The sequence below is a fragment of the Sus scrofa genome, chromosome 1 (genome assembly GCF_000003025.6).
Source record: "Sus scrofa isolate TJ Tabasco breed Duroc chromosome 1, Sscrofa11.1, whole genome shotgun sequence".
NCBI lineage: Eukaryota > Metazoa > Chordata > Mammalia > Artiodactyla > Suidae > Sus > Sus scrofa.
In genome coordinates, this window is record NC_010443.5 from 99,917,689 (window position 1) to 99,940,456 (window position 22,768).

A 22,768-nucleotide genomic window follows, 5' to 3' on the forward strand; every position below is an offset into this window, starting at 1 on the left:
AAGGCCGGGATTGAGCCGGAGCTCTCTTCTCCCACCTGTTGCCTCTGTCGCGTTTGTGCTCTCAAGTTCCTCCTGTCAAGGAAAAAATAATCAATAGTCGATCTAAAGGAGAAATAGAAAATTTTATTTGAGCCAAGCTGAGAATTATAAACCAGGAGATAGTCTATCAGAAAACTCCGAGACCTATTACGCCTATTAGAAGTCGAAGACACCGGCTTTTTTTTGTTTGTTTGTTTTTGGTCTTTTTGCCATTTTTCTTGGGCCGCTTCTGTGGGATATGGAGGTTCCTAGGCTAGGGGTGGATTCGGAGCTGTAGCCGCTGGCCTATGCCAGAGCCACAGCAATGCGGGATCCGAGCCTCGTCTGCAACCTACACCACAGATCACAGCTACGCGGGATCCTTAACCCACTAAGCAAGGCCAGGGATCGAACCTGCAATCTCATGGTTCCTAGTCGGATTCGTTAACCACTGCATGGGAACTCCCGAATACACCGTTTATGTATATATACACATATATATTTGAGACAAAGGATGAAAAATCAGAATGACCAGGAGTTTCCGTCATGGCGCAGTGGTTAACGAATCTGACTAGAAACCATGAGGTTGTGGGTTCGATCCCTGGCCTTGCTCAGTAGGTTAAGGATCCGGCGTTTTTCTGGCTGTGGCGTAGGCCAGCAGCTACAGCTCTGATTCGACCCCTAGCCTGGGAACCTCCATATGTCACGGGAGCAGCCCTTTCTAGGGCAAAAAGACCAAAAAAAGAAAAAAATCAGAATGACCAGCACCTTACATAAAGCGAAGGTACTGTGGCTGAACCACATTGACTCCGTTTTTTCAGCTCCATTGCAAACTCACAGTCCTAACCCCTCCCCTTTCTGCATGACTGAGCTCTAGCCTACTCACAAGGAATGTACCAGAGCCACAGAAGTTTCCTGACCAACTTCTACACTTGCCTTCATCTGATATGAAAATTGGGAGACCACGTGTTGCTGACGCAGATGGTTAATGATCTGTGAGTAATAATGCTCATAAGACCCCTGAGGGGAGGAAAAAAACTCAGTTCTGAGCATGAACGTTCTTCTCCTTTCGTAGGGAAACTGAAAGCTAACTTGAGTAGGCCCACCAAATCTAACCTGCCTTGCTTGCTTTTAGTTCCATGCTGTTAGCAGATTTTTTTTTTTTTTTTTTTTTTTGTGGTCGCACCAATGACATACGGAATTTCCCAGGCTAGGGGTGGAAGGGAGCTGCAGCTACTGGCCTAGGTCACAGCCACAGCAACACTAGGTCACAGCTCATGGCAATGCTGGATCCTTGACCCACTGAGCAAGACCAGGGATTGAACCCACATCCTCATGGATACTAGTCTTAACCTGCTGAGCCACAATGGGAACTCATGTTAGCTGATTTTAAACTAAATTCCCCCTAGTTTCCAGACATAAGGGTCACTGTAATAATGTTTGCTTATGTTGTTTTTCAGGAAATTAGGTTCCCTTTTTCAGACCAGTTGAAACCACAGACTATCCAATTGGCCTGAGTGTCAGATGGACAATCTTGTAACAGTAGAAGGCCAAAAACTCCACCCTCAGAACATAGTAACACTGCCATTTTCTGAACACATGTCCTATGAAAAGCCATGAAGCGCAACTACACTTGTACAGACCGCTGATTACCTCACTTTTCTTACTTCCCATCACCTTTCCCATGTCTCAGACCATCCCACCTCTTTATACCATAGATATTCCCAAATCCTATCTTTAGGAGGTGCATTTGAGATTCATCTTCTTTCTTGACTGCCTCATGAATAAAACTTTTCTCTGCTACAAACCTCATCATCTCAGCATTTGGCTTGCTACATATCGGGCAAATGAACCTGGCCTGGTAACAGTAATCAGAGTCTATCTTTAGGTTTGACACTTTTAAATTCTATACCTTTTCCAGCAGTGTGTAGTACAGCTATGAATGATTCTGGGTCAAAATCTCACCAACCTTACCTGTATATAAGTTACCCACAATAAAGTTCATAAGTGTACTTTATGGAGTTGCCTGCTGTTTTTTTTTTTTTTTCAGCCTCAAAATATCTCCTCATTTTGGAAGATGTTCAATATCTCCGCATTTGAACAATTGGTGAGCCAGCCAGAAGACCAAAAAATGAAACAGGCATGGGTAAAGAGACTGTGTTGTCAGTGGGGGAAATCCTAGGATGGCCACATAGGAAGATCTAGCCAAGTTTTTGGGACACTTTCAACTGATGCATGAGTATGATGACACACCCAAAATGCCATAGTGTTGCTGGACATTCTAATCAAAGCAGTAAGTAAAGAGAAACTCCTTACCAGGCAAATGGGGCATGGCTGTGTTAGGCAGTCTCCATTGTCTTAGCAGGGATTTATTGTGTTTGCTGTTCTTTATATTGCTGTTGCAGAATAGGCATTCAGGCTACCTCCCAATATCTGGCCCTAGGATATTCAAGGAAGAATGGCAGATAAGATTTTGTGGGCCATATAGGTGTCAGGGGTAGAATGTGTGGCTAAACCACATTGATTCCATTTTTTCAGGTCAATCTTAGGCCTGCAGTCCTAACCCCGTGACTTTCTGTGTACCTGAGCTTTAGCCTACTCACAGGGAATATGGCCAAGCCAGATAAATTCCCTATTAACTTTTACCCTTGTATATATGCATGTATATACCCATATATCTTATATGAAAACTAAAAGAATGGTGTTTTGTTTGTTTGCTGACACAGATGGTTAACAGGCCATGAGGTGCTGCATCCTGTGCAGCAGGGCAATGGGAGATCCTGAAAGAGGAATGGTGCAGTATAACAAAACACATGAGACTCTTTTACAGTTAGAAAGTGGGGGACCAGGAAGCATTCCATTCTGTATAACAAAGGCCCCTAGGCTTTAGCCCACATGACTTTTATTAGAGAAGATGATGTATTTAGGTTAGTGGACAGAAACAGGCACAGGCAGTTTCAAAGTTACCTCCTTGTGAGATTAAAGAAAACTACTAGCTTGAGTTCCTGTCATGTATCAGTGGTTAACGAATCTGACTAGGAACCATGGGGTTGCAGGTTTGATCCCTGACCTCACTCAGTGGGTTAAGGATCTGGCGTTCCCATGGGCTCTGGTGTAGGTTGGAGACACGGCTTGGATCTGGCATGGCTGTGGCTCTGGCATAGGCCAGCAGCTGTAGCTCCGATTAGATGCCTGCCCTGGGAACCTCCATAAGCTGCCAGTGCAACCCTAGAAAGGATAAAAAGACAAAAAGGGACAAAGAAAAGAAAAGAAAACTACTAGCAACAAAGTCACTGGTGCATACATCTAGGACATAATGCAGATGCTTACAGAACAACAAAGTGATCATATAAGTTCCTTATCTTATCTTAGCAGGAGACCTTGTACTTTAGAACTCTATGTCAGCAGAAGTGCTTATCTGGCTTTGCCACCATGAGCATTCCTTGGCTTATTGTGCTTTTGCACATACACCAAGTTTGCCTTCTGCAGAGCTCAGCAGTTCAGTGCTCTCCAACGATGAGGAATAATGGTCATGAGACCCTCAGGGAGAGGAAAAGCCCCAGTTTCAATTGTGTCAACATGCTTTTCCCTTAGTATTATGATTTTATCTTTAACTTTGGCCACTTTAAACTCTTTTCAGCTGTGCAGAATGCAACTATGAATGCACCAAGATTGGTAGGTCATTATTATCACTTACAGGATTAGGAAAAGAAAAACTAATCTTCTAAAAAGTTACATTGCTGGCAACAGAAGAAGGAAAAATGATCTTCATGTTTGAGCAGACATTCCTTCCATTGAGGAGGTTTTGTTAATGTGTAATGCAGATAGACATTGCCCATTAGGGAGGGACCAGTATAAGCACAGAGTACATTATGCTTAAATTTTCTTGGCCTGCCTCAAAACATAAATTTAAGGGGTTCCCATCCTGTTGCATCGGAAATGAATCCAACTAGGAAACTTGAGGTTGTGGGTTCAATCCCTGGCCTCACTCAGTGGGTTAAGGATCTGGCATTGCCATGAGCTATTGTGTATGTCACAGACGCAGCTCAGATCTGGTGTTGCTGTGGCTCTGGCATAGGCCGGCAGCTACAGATATGATTAGACCCCTAGCCTGGGAACTTCCATATGCCACTGGTGCCGCCTGAAAAAGACAAAAAGACAAAAAAAAAAAGTAAAAAACAAACAAAACAAAGAAAAAAACATAAATTTTATTCCATCATTCTCCCCTTTTGATCATTAATCTTTCAATAGAAAGTATTAGGTGAGCAACTGCTTGGTCCCTCAACACCAGGGTGGTTGCTTCCCTGTCCTGGATCCATCCTATCCCTCAATAGCAGGTCCCATTAGCCCACTTCTTTCCATCATTCAGGGGTTTAGTACCAGTAAAATACAAGGCAAGGACTCATTGTCAATCTCAGGCTGTTCAATAGAACTCATGCCAATTATTGTCCAATTACCCTCCTATGCACTTTGTTCATGTTCAGGACTTTATATAGAATTATAAATATGATCAATAATTTCAAGTCATTATTTTAATTGCAGGTTTGGATATGCACCAAAGACACAATAGATTATTACTTTTATAAATATTACAGAACATAATAAATATAACCAACAAAAATAATAAAGTCATAGGAAGAGATTTAAGGTATGAGCCCCCAGAGCTGACCCATGTACAGAGAAATAGACTAAGAAGGGAATCTCTTAATGCAAAAATTCAATTTTTCGTGTGATTCATATAGATGTTATATTAGAGGACTCATCTAAGTAAGAAAAACAACAGTTACACTGGACTATAGTATAGGTTCTTTACCAAGCAGTTAAAATGTCAAAACACAATTGGTTTTGCAACACTGCTTTCCTTATCATAAAAATTTCAGAATTAAGCAAACTAAAGGAGAAATTAATTAATTGAACATAGTGACCAACTCAGAGATATATGCTAACAGGGAAACATTTTATAGGCTTATATTTTATCAGTCATATTAACTTATTACAAAGTCATTGTACAGTACTTTTTTTTATTATTATTTTAGGGCCACACCTGTGGCATATGAAATTTCCCAGGTTAGGGGTTCCATAGGAGCTGCAGCTGCCAACCTATGCCACAGCCACAGCAATGCCAGATCCAAGACATGTCTGCAAACTACACTGCAGATCATGGCAATACTGGATCCTTAACCCACTGAGAGGGGCCAGGGATTGAACCCACATCCTCATGGATACTAGTTGGGTTCCATACTGCTGAGCCACAATGTACTTGTACTTTTAGCAGTGAAATTAAAGCAAACAGGGATACATACCATGAGTAGCTTGATTGCCAGAAAAAGGATAATAATACCCACAATAATCACGATAATAAACAGAGCACATATTTTCTGAGTGCAGTGAAAAAATTTGGTGAACTTTACATAAAATGTCAATGTATCATTTTTCTTTTTTGTCACACCTGTGGCATGCAGAAGTTCCTGGGTCAGGGATTGAATCCTCATCACCACTGTAACCAGAGCCACAGCAGTAACAATGCTGGGTCCTTAACCCATTGAGCCATCAGAGAACTCCAGTCAGTTTTCATTTTATATACAATCCTTTGTCTTAAAAATGTATAAAACTATGCCTTCAACTTCTAACAGGTGGAACAATCTTTAGCATTTTCTGAAAGACTGTCTCTGGCTTATAATCCTCAGATTGGCTCAGCTAAAATTCTCTATTTCTCCTTTAGATCGCTATTGATCCATTTTTTGTCTACACTTGCTTGGTGTAGTTAATAGGGTATAAGAGACACCCAGGAGTTCCTGCTGTGGTGCAACGGGATCAGCAGTGTCTTAGCACTAGGTTGCAAGTTCTCTCCCCAGCCAGGTGCAGTGGATTGAAGATCTGGCATTGCTGCAGCTGCAGCTTAGATGGTGACTGCAACTTGGATCTGATCCCTAGCCTGGTAACTCCATATATCACAGGGCAGCCAAAAGTGAAAAAAAAAAAAAAAAAAAAGACACCCACCAGAGGACATCTGGAGTCTATCCCAAACCAGCACTTGGTACCAGCCCTGGCCCTTTGAGCCCCACTAGTTTTTTGTATTCCTCACTTGCTTTGGTGAGGTCTCCTGATATCTGCATGATGTCTGTCAAAATCTTAAGACTTATAACCTTAAGGGGTACCAGTACATTTTCAGGTGAAAGGAACCAAGGGGAAACTTCCTAGGTGATGACTTAGAAGTTCTTTAGCAGAGAAAGTCAAGAAGGAACTTTGGAGTGAACTTGGTTGGCTGGACTTTTTAATTTGGCTCAAGTTGGAAAGATTGTGTATAGATGGCTTGAACAAACTGTTTAACAGTGAAATGAGGGACTATTCGGCTCTGAAGAAAAGGGACTTTCCCTCCTTCCAGCCATAAGACCTTCTCCGGTGACTGAGAACCTAGCATAAGTGTCTGAGGATTCATCTTTATAATGAGTAGCTATCATATAAGAAACACCCTTATAACACTCTAGGTAATTTACAATTCAACTGGGGATGCATTTATGAATGAATTGGTCAAGAATTACCTTCGTGGCTCAGCAGTTAACGAACCCTATCAGGATCCATGAGGATGTGGGTTCAATCACTGGCCTTGCTCAGTGGGTTAAGGATCCAACAATGTGGTGAGCTTTGGTGTAGGTCAAAGATGTGGCTCAGATCCCGTGTGGCTGTGGCTGTGACATAGGCCAGCAGCTGTAGCTCTGATTCAACCCCTGGCCTGGGAACTTCCATATGTTGCAGGTGCGGCCCTATTAAAAAAAAAAAAAAAAAAAAAAAAAAAAAACAGCAAAAAAGGAGAAGGAATTGGTCATTCAGTGGTCCAAGCCACTATTGGTGGCTTTAGACAGCTGACAGGAAAGAAACTGAGACACAAAAGATCTGAACTGACTCAAGGGTGACTCCTTGAGGTGCTAAGCTTCTGGCCGACTGCACTGCCCTTAGAAACTGTGACTATAATAAAAAACAAAACAAAAAAGAAATAGTAAATTGTGCTTCTAAAGCCAACCAGCTCCCAGGGGGGCAGCCATCCATGGAACTCTGGCTGGCTTTGTGTACAATATGTATGGAGCTGAAACTTGCAAGAGCTTGGTAAATTGGATGATCTAATTAAAGATAACTCTTAAGTGGCCAAAGTGGGGAACATTCATCTTACCAAAATAGTTTGCTTGTGTGCACCACTGGAAAAAGCCAGTAATAAAATTATATAGACAGGCTGGGAAGCATATTTCAATTGGTACTTAGCAGCTTTGAAGCATGGTAATGATATAATGTCATCTTGGCATGAAACTAATTGAAAATTATTAGAAACTTTTGCTAAATTGGAGAAAAGGTCAGAAGGTAACCTATTCTTTCCTCCTCCTCCTTCCCCTCCTTATCCTCCTTTGACACCTTTATATCCTCTCCTTTCTGAACCTCCATACCTCAACTTGTCTGCTTGACCTCCTCCTCCACCTCCAAAGGAGAAATTAACTAAACCCCAGGGGATAAATGCTGAGAGCACTAAAGTCATTGCAGCTCCCTTTAAATAGTGACCTACAGGAAGAGATGAGCCTACAGTAATGCATACTCCCTGGACTACAACTGAACTTAAATTTTTTATTGTTATATCACCAACACAATTTTTTTCCCACTGTACAGCATGGGGACCCAGTTACACATACCTGTATACATACTTTTTTCTCCCATTATCATGCTCCATCGTTAGTAACTAGACATAGTTCTCAGCGCTACACAGTAGGATCTCATTGTTAATCCATTCCAAAAACAATAGTTTGCATCCGTTAACCCCAAGCTCCCAATCCATCCCACTCCCTTCCCACCTCCCCCGCCCCTCCCCGGGCTCCTGCCACCCCAGCAACCACAAGACTATTCTCCAAGGCCATGATTTTCTTTTCTGTGGAAAAGTTCATTTGTGCTGTATATTAGATACCAGATATAAGTGATATCATATGGTATTTGTCTTTATCTTTCTGACTTCACTCAGTATGAGAGTCTCTAGTTCCATCCATGTTCCTGAAAATGGCATTATTTCATAAATAGTGCCACTTGCAGCAACATGGATGAACTTAAAAATTTAACTAAAGATTTCCCAGACCCTTTACAAGATCTTTTAGGGTTTGCTAGAGGATTCAATCTGTTAGGACACAAGAGCCAGGATACTCAGATTTGTTATAGCTTGTGTGTTTGCTGGTGTCCATATGTAAAGCCAAGGAAAGACTACAAATGGCAGAATGGAAGGTACTTATGGAAGATTTTCAGAAGCACTAGCAGACACATCTCCAGAGGTGTAGAGAACTTGCTAATAACTTGTACCAAGCAATCCCCCAAATTTTACCTGAGAAAATAGATTCCACAATGGTCCACCAATATAATCAAAAGTCTGGAGAAACTATTTTTGATCATTTTGAGAGGTTTGAGAAAACCTTCAAACAGCACTCCAGAAAACAGCTCTTGAAAGTTTTCAAAATCATCAAAATGATCAAATTCTAGATTCAATCTTTAAAAAGGATTATTTACCTTTTGGGGGGGCCACACCCAAGGTGTGTGGAATTTCCTGGGCCAGGAACTGAACCTGGGTCAAAGCAGCAACCTGAGCTGCTGCAGTGACAAGGCTGGTTCCTTAACCTGCTGTGCCACAAGGGAATTCTGAAAAGGATTAGATTAAACAATAGCAAAGCTAATTAAAAGACATGACTGAGCCAAAATATATGCTAATGTGCTTGTCATTATTGCAGAAACCTTCTCAGACCTTCCAAAGAAAGAAAAGGAGTCACTAAAGTATTAATGGACAACTACAACAACTTAGTGGTCCTATTAAATCACCTTTTTCTAACTCTGGCCAAAATCAAAATAACTGCATTTGTTTTTATTGCAAAAGTCCTGGTCGCTTCAAGTGAGAGTGCCATAAATTTAAACAGGATTTGGAACATGACAAAACTAAAAAGGGATCAGGGTGCTCCCGGGATTATAAGAGGATATTTCCCCTCCTTGGCAAGAATAAGTTAGGGGAAATTGGAATATCAATCAGAGAGAAAACTTCAAAGGCTCTTTTAGATACTGGGGCTACAATCTCTGTTCTTTACCCTGCATTTATACATCACCTTCTACTCAGGGAAAACAGTAAATCTGAATGGTAGGGCTTTCTAATTTACTTATGCAAAATTTTAAATCAGAGTTGATAACTTTTCAATTAGGAACTATCACAGGGAGACTTGTATTTCTCCTAGTAAAATGTGTCCTGATTCATTCGATAAGGAAGAGACCCTTTAGAAGCCTGCGCTGCTCATACTCCCTTTTCATAAAAAGGTAAGATACTTCTAGATTTAGAAAATTTAATGCTGATCAAAATCTAATTACTGAAAAATAGGTGGTTATGAAATCAGTAGTTCAAACAGACCAAGAAAAAATTAATGACCTGTTCTAGCAAGAGCCTAAAAAATTATTGTCATCTTCCTCTTCAAATATTGGGAAAATTAAACTGGCTTCTCCTATTAAGGTGATAGTTGACAACTCCAAGCCTCTATCTAATATTTGACAATATCACTTAAACCAGAAGCATTAAATGGGGAGTTCCTGCCGGGGCACAGTGGAAACAAATACAATTAGGAACAATGATGTTGCAGGATGGACCTCTGGCCTTGCTCAGTGGGTTAAGGATCTGGCGTTGCCGTGAGCTGTTGTGTAGGTTGTAAACACAGCTTGCTCGGATCCTTCGTTGCTGTGTCTGTGGTGTAGGCCAGCAGCTGTAGCTCCGATTCGACCCCTAGCCTAGGAACCTCCATATGCTGGGGGTAGGGCTCTTAAAAAAAAAAAATTAAATGAAATAAGATCTATTATTCACAAGTGTCTTGAGGGACTTATCATTTCCTGTACTAGTCCTTGTAGCATACCTATCTTACTCCTGAGAAAAGGTAAATGGGAAAGGTTGGAGTTAAAGAGCTGAGATCTGTAAATAATATTATGATTCACACGATATCCTGTGGTCCCAAATCTGCACACTCTGCTCTCAGCCATTCCAGCTGATTGCTGCTATGCTTCAGGACTTGATTAATGCAGTGCCTTCCTTAGTATTCTGGTAGAGGACAGTCAATACCTTTTTGCCTTCGTGTGCAAAAATCATCAATACACCTGCATGACCAAGTGATGGGACTATAGTGAAAGCCCCACTTACTTTTCCCAAATTCTTAAAGCTGATTTAGCTGGTGTCAACTTCCCTGGTGGCTTTACTTTAATTCAGTATGTAGATGATTTGCTTTCATGTTCTAGAACTGAATTAGATTCTCAAAAAGACACCTTCCATCTGTTACAGCAACGAGATTCCAAGGGATACAAATTGTCCAATGATAAAGTCCAATCTTGCTCTTTTGTTGTAAAACATTTGGACTGTCTAATATCTAGGAAGGACTCTTGATTGATTCCCAAAAAAAAAATTGAAAGGAGTATTAGCTTTCTCACTTCTACAAACAAAAAATCAAGGGGATTTGGGGGTCTGACTAGATATTGTAGGAATTAGGTACCTAATTTTTCACTTATTGCTCATCCTTCAAATGCATTACTTAGGTGTGACCAGCCTGATCTGACTGAATGAATGCGAAAGGAAAAGAGGCCATAAACACCTTAAAATCCATCTTAATTCAGACACTGGCTCTGGGTCACACTAATTATAACTTGCCATTTTTTTCCCTTTGTGCTTGAAGATAAAGAATTGCTTTAGGTATATTACTCAAAAACGTGGTGATCACTATCAACCCATAGAATATTATGTTTAGCAGTCAGACTTTGTATCCAAAGGACTTTCACCTTGAATGAGGGTTATTTCAGCAAGGCTTTTTTTTCTTTTTGTCTTTTGAGGGCTGCACCCGCAGCATATAGAGGTTCCAAGGCTAGGGATCAAATCAGAGATGTAGCTGCCGGCCTACACCACTGCCACAGCACTCGGCATCTGAGCCGTGTCTGTGACCTACATCACAGCTCACAGCAACACTGGATCCTTAACCCACTGAGTGAGGCCAGGGATCAAATCCAAGTCCTCATGGATACTAGTCGGGTTCATTAACCACTGAGCCACAATGGGAACTCCAGCAAAGTCTTTCTTGTGTAAGGCTACTGAAGAAATAATAATAGGATCTCCTTTAACTGTTTATGTCTCACACTCAGTTGAGTTTCTTCTAAACTCTCACCTCCCTCAGCACTATTCTGTAAGCTGACTAGCTTCTTACGAAGTATTGTTGCTTTATGTACCTAGTAGTACTTTTGTTCAATGCAATAATCTTAACACTGCTACTTTGCTTCCAGCACCACAGGAAAACAATTGTGGCTGCATTATATTAACAGATCATCTTCTTGCTCCAGGTACGACTTATGAGAAATTCCTATCGATAATGCTGACTTAATTTGGTTTACAGAAGGATGCTACATAAAGAATGAACACAGGGACATTAGCAAGCTGGATTACACAATAATATTCACAGTGGACCTAATTGAAACCTCTGATTTACTGGAAACAAAGTCAATGTGGCAAGCTGAATTAATTGCCTTAAGTGAGCTTGTCAACTAGCTAAAGACCAGATAGCAAATATATACATTGGCAGTCATTTTGTCTTTGGAGGAGCACACAACTTTGGAATGCTCTAAAAACAAGGGTTTTTAACCTCTTCAGGAGAGTCTATAAAGAGTGGTAAATAGGTTGCAGTGTTATTAAGTGCTATACAACTACCAAAACATTTGGCAATTGTTAAAACACCAGGATATTCCAAATCTGACACTAAGGAAGCTTGAGGAGATAAACTTCCTGATGCTGCAGCCAAACAAATTTAAAACTTCACCCTGCTAACCCAGTAAAAAATTTCCTTCAACAGGCTCAAGAAATTGCCACTAAAGAAGAGAAATAGAGGTGGCAACAAAAGGGGAGAATTTTTGACCCTATCACACAAATATGGTTTGAACCGATTAAAAAAAAACAAAACTATAGTACCTGAAAGAGCACAATGGTATACTCCAGCATGTACCATCTTTAACTAATCAGGTAGCTGAAAGATAGTTTTTTGAGGAAAACAATAGTTTTGGCAACATTTTCCCACAGTGGATTATAAAGATGTACTTGCAGAGTTCCCGTTGCGGCTCAGCAGGGTTCCTGTTGCGGCTCAGCAGGTAAAGAACCCAACATAGTGTTGGTGAGGATACGGGTTTGATCCCTGGCCTCGCTCAGTGGGTTAAGGATCTGGCATTGCTGTGGCTGTGGCATAGGCCAGCAGCTGCAGGTTTGATTTGACCTCTAGCCAGGGACGACCTACGCACCCAGATGAAGGCATGTACGAATCAGCGTTGCTTAAGGGTGCTGTCTTGCATTTTTATCAGGGATTTGTTAAGGCACTTAGAGAAAATAAAAAACTGGTAACTAATTCCTTTCACAGTGAGCTCCAGGGAGATGAAGACCTTAAGGATTTCGGATTGCAACTTGGAGATTTCGACAATTGGAAATGGCATCAAATACAAGATTCTTTGCAGCTGCATTGGAAAGGGTCATATCAGGTATTATTATTATTATCACTTTTTTTTCTTTTCAGGGCTGCACATGTGGCATATGGAAGTGTCCAGGCTAGGGGTCAAAATCAGAGTTGCAGCTCCGGCCTGCACCACAGCCTCAACAATGCAGGATCTGAGCCATATCTGCAACCTACATTGCAGCTCACCATAACAGTGGATCATTAATTCACTGAGCAAGGCCAGGGATCGAACCTGCATCCTCATGGATACTAGTCAGGTTCTTAACCCACTGGACCACAATAGGAACTCCCAGGTTTTATTAACTAACCTCTGTGCTGCAAGGCTCAAAGGAGTGAACTTCTGGGTTCATGTTTAACATTTTTAAAATGGGTTTTTCTCCTCAATGGACTGTGATCTGGTTTCTGAAACACTTGGCTGCAACTAAGACAAACATCGCCAAGCTAGAACGAGAAGTCGACAACAGTAACAGATGGCTAATCCAAGTCTAGACTAGGCCTGTAAGACCCCTCCTACTAGTTCGATTGTACTGTTTACCAACTGTCTATCTCTCTGTCAACACTGAGAGTTATTATTTTACTTCCAGCTACACTTTTGACCCAGTATTTAGGTTAGAAGGAAAATTCTTTAGTAAATTTGCCACATAGAATAGCTACTGGGGGCAATTTAATCAACAGTTGGGTTTGCCATCAAATTCCTCAGTCACAACAAGACCCTTCATAATTCTGGTCACTAACTTTTCAAATGTTCCTAATGTTATCACTTACTGGATGGACCTTCCTCTGGCTTAACTTGGTAGGATCAAATTCCCCAGCATATAAACACAACATACCCTAGGACCCCTTTGCTCCCTCCCTTACTTAACAAATGTCTTGAAGAGAAAAACACAAGTAACTGGTGCCAGCAATTCCTTATGTCAAATACCATACAGATGGCTCTTGAAAAGCCTGCAAGAGAAGGCACCTGTGATTTAATGCCATGTTAGCAAAACTTCCATTTGATGAGGCTATGAAGCAGAGCTCTCTGGGCAGTCACACTCTCAGGTTTTGTCTTCAAATGTGGTACTGGAATTGACCCGCCTTCCCAGAATGAGCACATAGATATCTTGAGAGCTGGCAGGTAGAAGGTTTACGCTTATTGGAATGTTATGTTATCCCATTGTCTATATAAAAAAGACGAATGGACCTCCTTTCTCTCACCATTATAAAATCAAGAGATCCATGTTATCAGGATACCAAGATACCTGGTGACAGAGTGGTTTGGTAATCTTGATTCCTAGAGTATATGCAAACAGAGATGTGCTCATAAATCTATCAGCCACTGTTGGTCAAAGAGTCAAAAAGTCTACAAAAAGCACTGTAGTACAGCAGATAACCCTAAATTCCTTAGCCCCAGCAGTATTGGATAATAGTTATCCTGGATTTTCTACTAGCTAAACAAGGATTTGTTTGTGCTATTGCTCATGCTACTTGTTGCACTTATATCAATACCTCTGGAGAAGTACAGATGTGTCCAGAAAAAATTCTCCAAAAGGTAAAATGGTTATAAGATGTAAGAAAAATGAACTCTTGGACTTCCCATTGTGGCTCAGTGGATTAAGAGCCTGACACAGTGTCCGTGAAGATGTGGATTCAATCCTGGCCTCGCTCCATGGGTTAAGAATCCAGCATTGTGGCAAGCTGCGGCATGGGTCACAGATGGGGCTCAGATCCAGCACTGCCATGGCTGTGTAGGCTGGGAGCTGTAGCTCCAATTAGACCCCTAGCCTTGGAACTTCCATAGGCCACAAGTGAGGCCATAAAAGGAAAAAGAAAGAAAAAAAAAAACGAAAGAGAGAGAGAGACAGAAAGAAAGAAAGAAAGAAAGAAAGAAAGAAAGAAAGAAAGAAAGAAAGAAAAAAAAAGAGAGAAAAAAAGAGAGAAAGGAGTTCTCCTTGTGGCGTAGCAGAAAACTGACTGGTATCCATGAGGATGTGGGTTCGATCACTGTCCTCTCACAGTGGGTCGGGGATCCTGCATTGCTGTGAGCTGTGCTGTAGATCGCAGACGTGGCTTAGATCTGGAGTTGCTTTGGCTGTGGTGTAGGTGGGCAGCTGTAGCTCCAATTTGACCCCTAGTCTGGGAACTTCCATATGCCTCGAGTGTGGTTCTAAAAAGTAAAACAAAAAAAGAAAGAAAGAAAAACAAACCCTTTTAAGGACCTGTTTAGATGGCTCCCTTCAGGACTAGGTCTTTTTTTCACTGTTTTACAAATGATCATTATTTTTATTATAGATATTACTTTTTCCTACCCAGTAGTGTATGTATCACTACTTGCTTTAATTCTCTTGCTAAAAGCACATGTCCAATGATTGTGTAACAAGTCAATCTGACCTATAAAATGTAAACCTGTAAGATCTTTCCCTGTCAGCATATACCTGTGTCAGCCGCTCCTATTAAAGTGACTGTTGGAGTTCCTGCGTGGTACAACGGGATTGGCAGTGTCCCTGGAGCTCTGGGACACAGGTTCGATCCACAGCCTGGCATAGTGAGTTTAGGATCCTGTGTTGCCGCAATTGAGGCTCAGATCGCAAACAAACAAAAAACCATTCACAATTCCAGGCCTCTGCCTCGTATTCAACAATATCCACTTAAACAAAAGGCATTGAACAGAATTAGACTTAGGTTGAAGAAAAAGTAATCAATAGTCAGTGTAAAGGAGAAATAGTTTTATTTGAGCCAATTCGAGGATTATAACCCCAGAAACATTCTTTCGGAAAATTCTGAGGACTATTTTGCCTGTTAGTAAGTTGAAGGCACAGTTAATATACATTTTTGAGACAAAAAAATATATATACTAAAATAACACACTGACATCTTACATTAAGTTCACCAAAGATACATAGTCCAGACCTGCACTTAGGCAGCAGAAGCAGGTCACCATGACCCCTTACAAAATTAGGAAAGGATCACGAATGTTACCGTCTAAGGAGTTCCAGTGCTGGCGTAAAGAGAAGGGAGAAAAAAAGACAGTGATCTTTATGGTTGAGCAGACATTCCTGCCTTTGAGGAGGTCTGGTTAATGTATAATGCAGATGCACGCTGCCTGTTAAGGAGGACCTAATAGAAGCAGGGAATATTTCCTATTTGTTTCCATGTCCTGCCTTAAACATAACTCTCTTCCCTGCTGAATAGTTCCTAGAGGTGCAGAGACAAGTCAGTCCCCACAATGGCCACACCTCTTTCTGCAGGGGCTGGGGAGGGGACAGTGCTGCGCTGCAGGTAAACAGAAGGGCGGGTCCCTACAACCCATGAAGGCAGGTCCATCCTGGAAAGGGAGCGCTGTGGATCTACTGGACCCAACAAGAGGGCGGGCTAGGGTTCTGAGCACAAACTCAGTGGCTCCTGATGTTTACACATCCCAAAAGAGGGGTTTGTGGGGAAAGACATGGACCTTGTGTCCATCACTTAATACAACTCTAGGATGGAAATTTTTTTTTTTTTTTTTTTTGCTTTTCAGGGCTGCATCCGCAGCACGTGGAGGTTCCCAGGCTAGGGGTCGAATCAAAGCTACAGGCGCCAGCATACGCCACAGCCACAGCAATGCTGGATCCGAGCCACATCTGCAACCTACACCACAGCTCACAGCAATGATGGATCCTTGATCTGCTGAGCGAGGCCAGGGATCGAACCTGCAACCTCATGGTTCCCAGTCAGATTTGTTTCCTTTGTGCCACGATGGGGTCTCCTAGTCTGGAAAATATTAATTGGAGTAAACAAGAATATTCCTGGGGGATCCCCCTGTGGCTCAGTGATTAATAAACCTGACTAGTATCCATGAGGAGGCGGGTGCAATCCCTGGCCCCGCCTCAGTGGGTTAAGGATCAGGTTGCTGTGGTTGTGGTGTAGGTTGGCAGCTGCAGCTCGATTAGACCCCTAGCCTCGGAACTTCCATAAGCCGTTAGTGCAGCCCTAAAAACAAAACAAAACAAAACAAACAAAAGAACATTCCTGTTTACACAGGAATGATAAATCAATCATACATGTTATGAGCGCCAACTGTATACACATTGTCCCACAATGACAGGCTGAGAATACAGGTCATTGGGCTCTCCCTCAGCAGGTCATATCCCCACGGCCCAAGGGGGGCCTGCAGACCGGAGTGGGTGGCAACCAGATACTTACAGCCTATACCTGTACTGCAGCCCCTCCTGAGTCCCAGTGTGCCACTCTACTCCAGGGGCGTGGGAACGCAGCTGCAACTAAATAAAGCTTGGAGACCATCAGTAGTTGACTTTCTTGGTTCATCAAAATTTTATTAACAAAACCAGAATTGGGGGAGGCCAGGGTGAGCAGACTCCACAGTCCCTCCCAGGCACAGAGAATGGAGAAACAGAGGGATACACAAGAACGTGAGAAAATTCCGAGGCCCTGTGGTGAGGGCAAACAGGCAGTCAGACGGTGGATGTGCACCAGGAGAAACTCAGGGGCCACCGGAGAAACATGAATGGCAGAACAGACAAACGAGGATCCAGGGCCCTTCCCGCCAGGAGTGCAGGGAAAGAGGACATCTGGGCCACTGGGGCTCAGCGGTCGGCACTGGAGCGCAGGTCGGTTGTGAGCGGGTCATGCTGGATGGTTTGGTGTAGCATCAGGGCCAGCAAGCCTGCTCGGTTGGTCATCGCTGTGCGTACATTACGTTCCTGCTCAAACAGCTCGTCTAGCTTATACCACTGCCGGGGAGCAGAAGGAGCCGTGAGAAGGGGCTCTGGTGACCTCTGCCTGACCCTGGCCACAACCAGCATCAGAACCTACCACACGCACGCGCTCCAGGTCCACCTCGGCCCGCCGCAGCTTCTCCCAGCAGTAGTGGCGGTTGCACTGGCGCTTGGGCAGGCGGCAGAAGTCACCTGTGAGCTCAAAGACGTCCCGAACCAGGGGACAACCACATACCTCATCAGCTGGCACCTGCGGGGAGATGGGGGTGGGGAGGTGGGAAGGAGGCAGGAGTGGGGAGTGGTCAGGGAGGAGGAAGAGGGAGTGGTGAGTTCGGGGGAAGGTGGGAAGGAATGCAAAGGGGAGGACAAGGATGAAGAGGCAGGATAAAGGGAGGAATAGGAGGTGATGCAACAGGCAGAGGAGAGGAATGAGGGTGAAGAGGACAGGGAGCTGTGAGTGGGGAGGCAGGCTACAGGGAAGGAAGGAGGGCGAGGAAGGGGTGACTATGGGGCAGGGAGGGAGGGAGGAAGAAGCAGATGGGAGAGTTGAGAGAAACCCTTACTTTGGGGTCCCGTGAGTGCTCAGGGCACAGCACTTGGAGCCGCTTACAGTACGTCTTGCTTTGAGGATTATAGACGTCACAGAAGAGGCGGGTGGCCCTGGTGGTGTGGAGCAGAGAAGGGAATTGTGGGAGCAGAGGGGGCACAACCTCCTTGCCCAAGCCCCACAACGTTCCACTTCTGACCCCAGCCCTAACACCCCCTGCTCCAAGCCCCACCCTCCAGCAGCGCCCACACTTACCCCTCGATGCGTGTGGGGTACATGGACCCAAAGGACGTCTGGCTCTCATACTGGAGGGGTGAGCACAAACGGAGGGAACTGTGGATGTATGCCGTGTGCCCCTGCGAGACGGCACATCTGTCCCCAGGGACCCAATGCTGTCCCCACACCGTCCGCCCCCTCAGGCCGACACCCTGACCTTGGCATAGCAGCGCTCCATGTGGCGCAAGGCAACTCGTGGGTTGATGGGGTGCCCGCAAGAGACGCAGAAGATCTGCAGGTCTGTGTCATCACTGTCACCCTCATTGCTCTGCACCGGGGAGAAGGGACGGTGAGGCCAGGCAGGACCTGGTACCAGGCCCCGAGCTGCTGTGCCCGTGCTTGCTTACCTCCTCATCTTCACGCACAGCCTGCTGCTTGGCACGCAGGATAATGGCCTCAAGCTCATGGAATCGGCGCTCCATCTCCTGAAGGCGGGTGCGGGCGCTCTGCTGCTCCCGGCGAATGCGCTCAAGCAGCTTCTTGCCATGCTCCTCAGCTATGCAGGGGCTCTGCTGCCACTGCTGGATGCGCTGGGGGAGGATCTCATAGATGCGGCTGCAGGGAGGCAGAGCATCGGTGCAGGCAGGGGAGAAGGCCAGCGACAAGGTGAGGAAGTGGACACCCAATGGGTGGGTGATGCAATGGGGAAGGGACAAGTAAATGGGTGACTGAATGGGAGATAGCTGGGTGGATGAGCAAATGGATGGATGGGTAAGTCACTGGATGGACAGGTGGGTGCCTGGTTGACTGAATGGTGGCAGGTGGCCAGGTGAGGTGACTGACTGGTCGGCATAAAGGGGGCTCTGGTCATGCCCTACTCTGTGCTCGCTGACCCCCTAAGCCCTCCAGGAATGACTCACTTGGCTGCCAGCTTCATGCCACAGTCGTCTGAGCAATACTTGGAGCCGGGCTGGGCAGGGCGCACACAGCCAGGCCCCAGGCACTGCGGTAGCGATGCTGGGTCCTTGGCATCAGCGCGCTCAGGGTGTTTCCATTTGTCCTTGTGCTTCTGCTTCTGCCGATGCCGCTTGTATCTTTCTTCTTTCTGTGGAGAAGACTGGTCGGGTCAGGGCAGAGCTGAAGTCAACCCCAGGTCCTGTCTCCCCCTACACCCCCACCCACCCCGCTTCCTGGTTCTCGGCCTCCCTCCCCACCCCAATTCCATTGCCTCCATCACCTTCTTGTCAGACTTTTTCTCCCGACGCTTCACATGCTTCACTTTCACGGCCCTCTTCCGAAGCGCGGGGTCCAGGAATGGGGACTCCTCCGTGTCACTCATCCAGGGCTGCAAGTGAGGCAGGCACTGATTCGCCTGCTCCACTCCTAACTTCCCCACCACCCACTCGGTCCCCAAATCAGCTTTCCATACCCTCTGCCTCCTCTCTCCTCATTATGGACATTCTCTGCTTCTGTAACCTCTACCCTTCCACCATGGGACGCTCTGCCTGCTCACCAGGCCATGGTCATCAAAGGCCCCTGCACAGAAGTCCTGGTACAGGTCAGGGTCCAGTGGGAGATCCTCGTCCGAGAGCGGCTCGGGCGTAGCCGTAGCCTCTGGTGGCTCCTTGACTGCCGAAGATGCCACTGCCCCCTCGTCCTCACGGATGCGCCCCAGCTTCTGCGATGGCTGTGGCTGCTGCTGGGTGGGCAGTGGCCGGCGAGGCCTTGGCAGGGACTCTGAGGGCGTCACTGGCGAGAGCTGCGGGGCAGAATCTCAGGACTGGCCCTGACCGCCCTGCCCGCATGCCCCGCCCGCCCTGGGGGGCTGGACTCACCGAGGAAGGGAAGTACTTGTACGATTCCTGTGCCGGCAGGAGGAAGGCCCAGGTCAGCCCCAGGTGGATGGAGGGTGGCCCTGCCCTTACCCTTTCCACAAGTGCTTGACCCCACCAACTCCCTAAACACACCTGCCCCCCCATCACTAGGACATGCTCAGCCCTGCCCCACCTGCCTTGACATGCTTGACCACCTGGAAACATCTGGTCCTACCCTGCCCAGCTGAGGTTGGGGGCTCCCCTGCTAGCCCAGCACACCTGGTTGCACCCCATTCATCAGGACAGGCCGGGCTCCTCCCCAGCTATCTGTATACAATTATGCCCCACCCCACCCAGCCCACCCGCCCTAGCCTTAATCATCTCTTTCTGAAGACAATGGCCCCCCCAGACCCTGCCCAGCCCTGCCCATGCTCACCCGGGCCCGAAGCTGGCACTGACGCAGCCGGCACTTCTGCCGGATCTTGTTGGGACCCCCGAACTTTTTCATGTCTCGGCAGAAGTCACAGTGGCCACAGTCCTCAGTGCGCCGGCAGGCCTCACACTCGCCACACATGCGGGCTGACCGTTTGATCTGCTGTTGTTGCTGCTGCTGCTGCTGCTGCTGGTGATGCTAGGACGAGGTGCCCAGAACAGAAATTAGGAACCAGAGCAGGGCCTGAGATAGGATCCCCTCACCTATTCCAGACATCAAAGCCACTCACCTGGCTGGGTGGGGCCACCAGGGGCTGTGGAGAGGATTTGTGGGGCGAGGCGGAGCCCCGGGCAAGCATGGCCCCAACCCCTGTCCCCGTCCCTGCCCGGCGCTGCAGGTCCGCTTCCGGGACAGGCCTCTTGCGCCCTCCACCCTCGTCCCGGGGCTCACTGCCATCTCGCTCGTTACTGTCCCGCTCCCGTGACTTCTTGTGCCGATAGCGGATCTCCAGCTTGGGATCCTTCTCTGTGGGACAGAGGATACAGCCAGCATGTGTTGGCACTGGGAGATATGGATGGTCCCAGAAGTCTTTCTTCCCCTTCTCTCCTCTTCTGTCCCACCCACCTGCTCTGTCTTCATACCCCCAGAAGAGCTGCCCCTGCCAGTGGGACTTTCTATCACAGCTCACAATGAAGCCTCCGTTCCAGCTCAGCACAACCAATAATCACTCTGTCCCCAGACACATATCACCGCTCCCCAGGACTCACCTTCCCATAAAGGCTCCTCCTCCTCCCTCGAAGCCCCACTTGCCTGCCCTGTCCATTCCACTCCCTCACCTCGGCACTCGCGACAATACCACTCCCGGATGGCCTTGGCCATCTTCTCAGTGATCCGGATGCAGTCCCCATGAAACCACTCATTGCAGTTGTCACACCCGCTGCAGAAAACAGGGTGAGTGATGGAGATGTGAGGGGTCCTGCCCCATCGGCCTCCCCGCAACCTGGCCAGGTGTCAATCCTGCCCACCTCTCCCCCAGCTCACATCATGAAGCAGTTGATGTCTGGTTTGCGGCAGATGCAGTAGATGGGCGCATTCTCCCCATTCTCTGACTTGCTGTCCTCCCCAGCATCTGGAGGTTCTGGGTCTGAAGCATCCCCCTCCTGTGGGATATCCCCACCATGGCTTCTTAGAGAACCCCCATCATGGCACCTCATCCCTCCAGTACAGTTCCATCAAGGTTCACCACAGACCCCAACACTCTGCCAATAGTCTCATCATGGCTCCTCATCAACCTCTCCACCATAGTCCCCACAGATCACCCCCATGACTCACTTCTGACACCCACTACTCTGCCCCAGACTTCCAATCACTCATCCCACTGATAGCCCATTACTCCACTCTCCCACTCTTGACGGCTAGTTACAAACAACCTACCACTCACCATATTTTGCCCTCCGACATGGCTCCCCACAAATCCCCACCACAGGGTCTCACAGACACCATATGATTTATTCCTCAGCCTTCCCACCTGGGTTCCCCTCAGATGCCCGGTTATTAACCTCGGAGACAGCCCCGCCCCCTGGGTCCCTCCACACGGACTCACACTGCTCACTCCAGACTGCCCAAGACAACTCTTCGCAAGCTTATCATCACTCCGCACAAAGAATCCCCCATCCGGACCCCCAAGGAACTACCACCACGGATCCCCCCTAAACTTCCATTACGGACCCTCATCACAGAACTCCCATGTGGCTTACGCATAAATAAAAAATCTGACCATCAGCCCCCCATCATTCTACCCACAGACTCCTGTTAAGGCTTACCACGGGCCCCCTCCATTCTGCCCAGAGACTCTTCTTACGGTTCACCAAAGACCCCCTATGCGTTTGCCCATGGAACCCGCCGCTTCCAACCCCACTGACCTCGACCGCCGACCCATCCTGGGACCTCGCACTCACCATTTCTCCGCTCCTGGCGAAGCCCCTCACAAACCCCGCCAGAGACCCGCGAACCTACACAGACCGCTCGGCGGCGTCCGCGGCCGTTGCAAAGGCGCCCACAAGCACTTCCGCTTTTAGACGCGCCTCCCAAGCAAGGTACTCCTATTGCGCAGGCCCAGTGCGTCCGCTCCGCGACAAACAAGCAAGTAGCACGCCTAAAAGCCCGGACTGTCTCTCAGGCGCCGCCATCTTGACTACTGAGACCGTACGGTGGCCGCGTCCATAAGTTCGCAAGCAACATGGCCACGCCTATATTTCGCTCTACCGAGGGCGCCGCCACCTTGTCTGCGGGTCCTGTCCGTACAGGACTGTTTGTACGGCCCAGACGTTTAGGCAATATGGTCGCGCCTACTGAGCGATTTCCAAGCAGACGCCGTCATCTTGAAATCCGATTCCGTAAGGTGGCAGAGTCCCTCCGTTCATAGGCAACACATGGCAGCGTCCTAAACGGCTTCTGAGAGGGCGCCGCCATCTTGGCGGTCGATTACGATGCCAGCAGCTGGTACTGTCTAGATGTTCGCAGGC

At 46.5% G+C, this 22,768-nt stretch overlaps 1 protein-coding gene across 2 annotated transcripts; it reads right to left on the reverse strand.

The window, feature by feature from the left end:
• Positions 16,805 to 22,437, reverse strand: CXXC1 (CXXC finger protein 1). Of its 2 annotated transcripts, XM_003121437.4 has the most exons (15): positions 22,202 to 22,437; positions 21,285 to 21,403; positions 21,080 to 21,180; positions 20,533 to 20,768; positions 20,247 to 20,441; positions 19,832 to 19,858; positions 19,510 to 19,755; positions 19,234 to 19,341; positions 18,917 to 19,101; positions 18,404 to 18,611; positions 18,214 to 18,324; positions 18,036 to 18,085; positions 17,797 to 17,893; positions 17,331 to 17,483; positions 16,805 to 17,248 (listed from the first exon to the last, which is right to left on the reverse strand). In XM_003121437.4, the coding sequence occupies exons 1-15, from the start codon at positions 22,202 to 22,204 to the stop codon at positions 17,102 to 17,104; spliced, it is 1,986 nt and encodes a 661-aa protein (XP_003121485.1). In that variant the 5' UTR covers positions 22,205 to 22,437; the 3' UTR covers positions 16,805 to 17,101. The 2 variants fall into 2 exon arrangements, with proteins under 2 accessions (XP_003121485.1, XP_005654484.1); XM_005654427.3 differs by lacking the exon at positions 19,832 to 19,858 and having other exon boundaries at positions 22,202 to 22,408.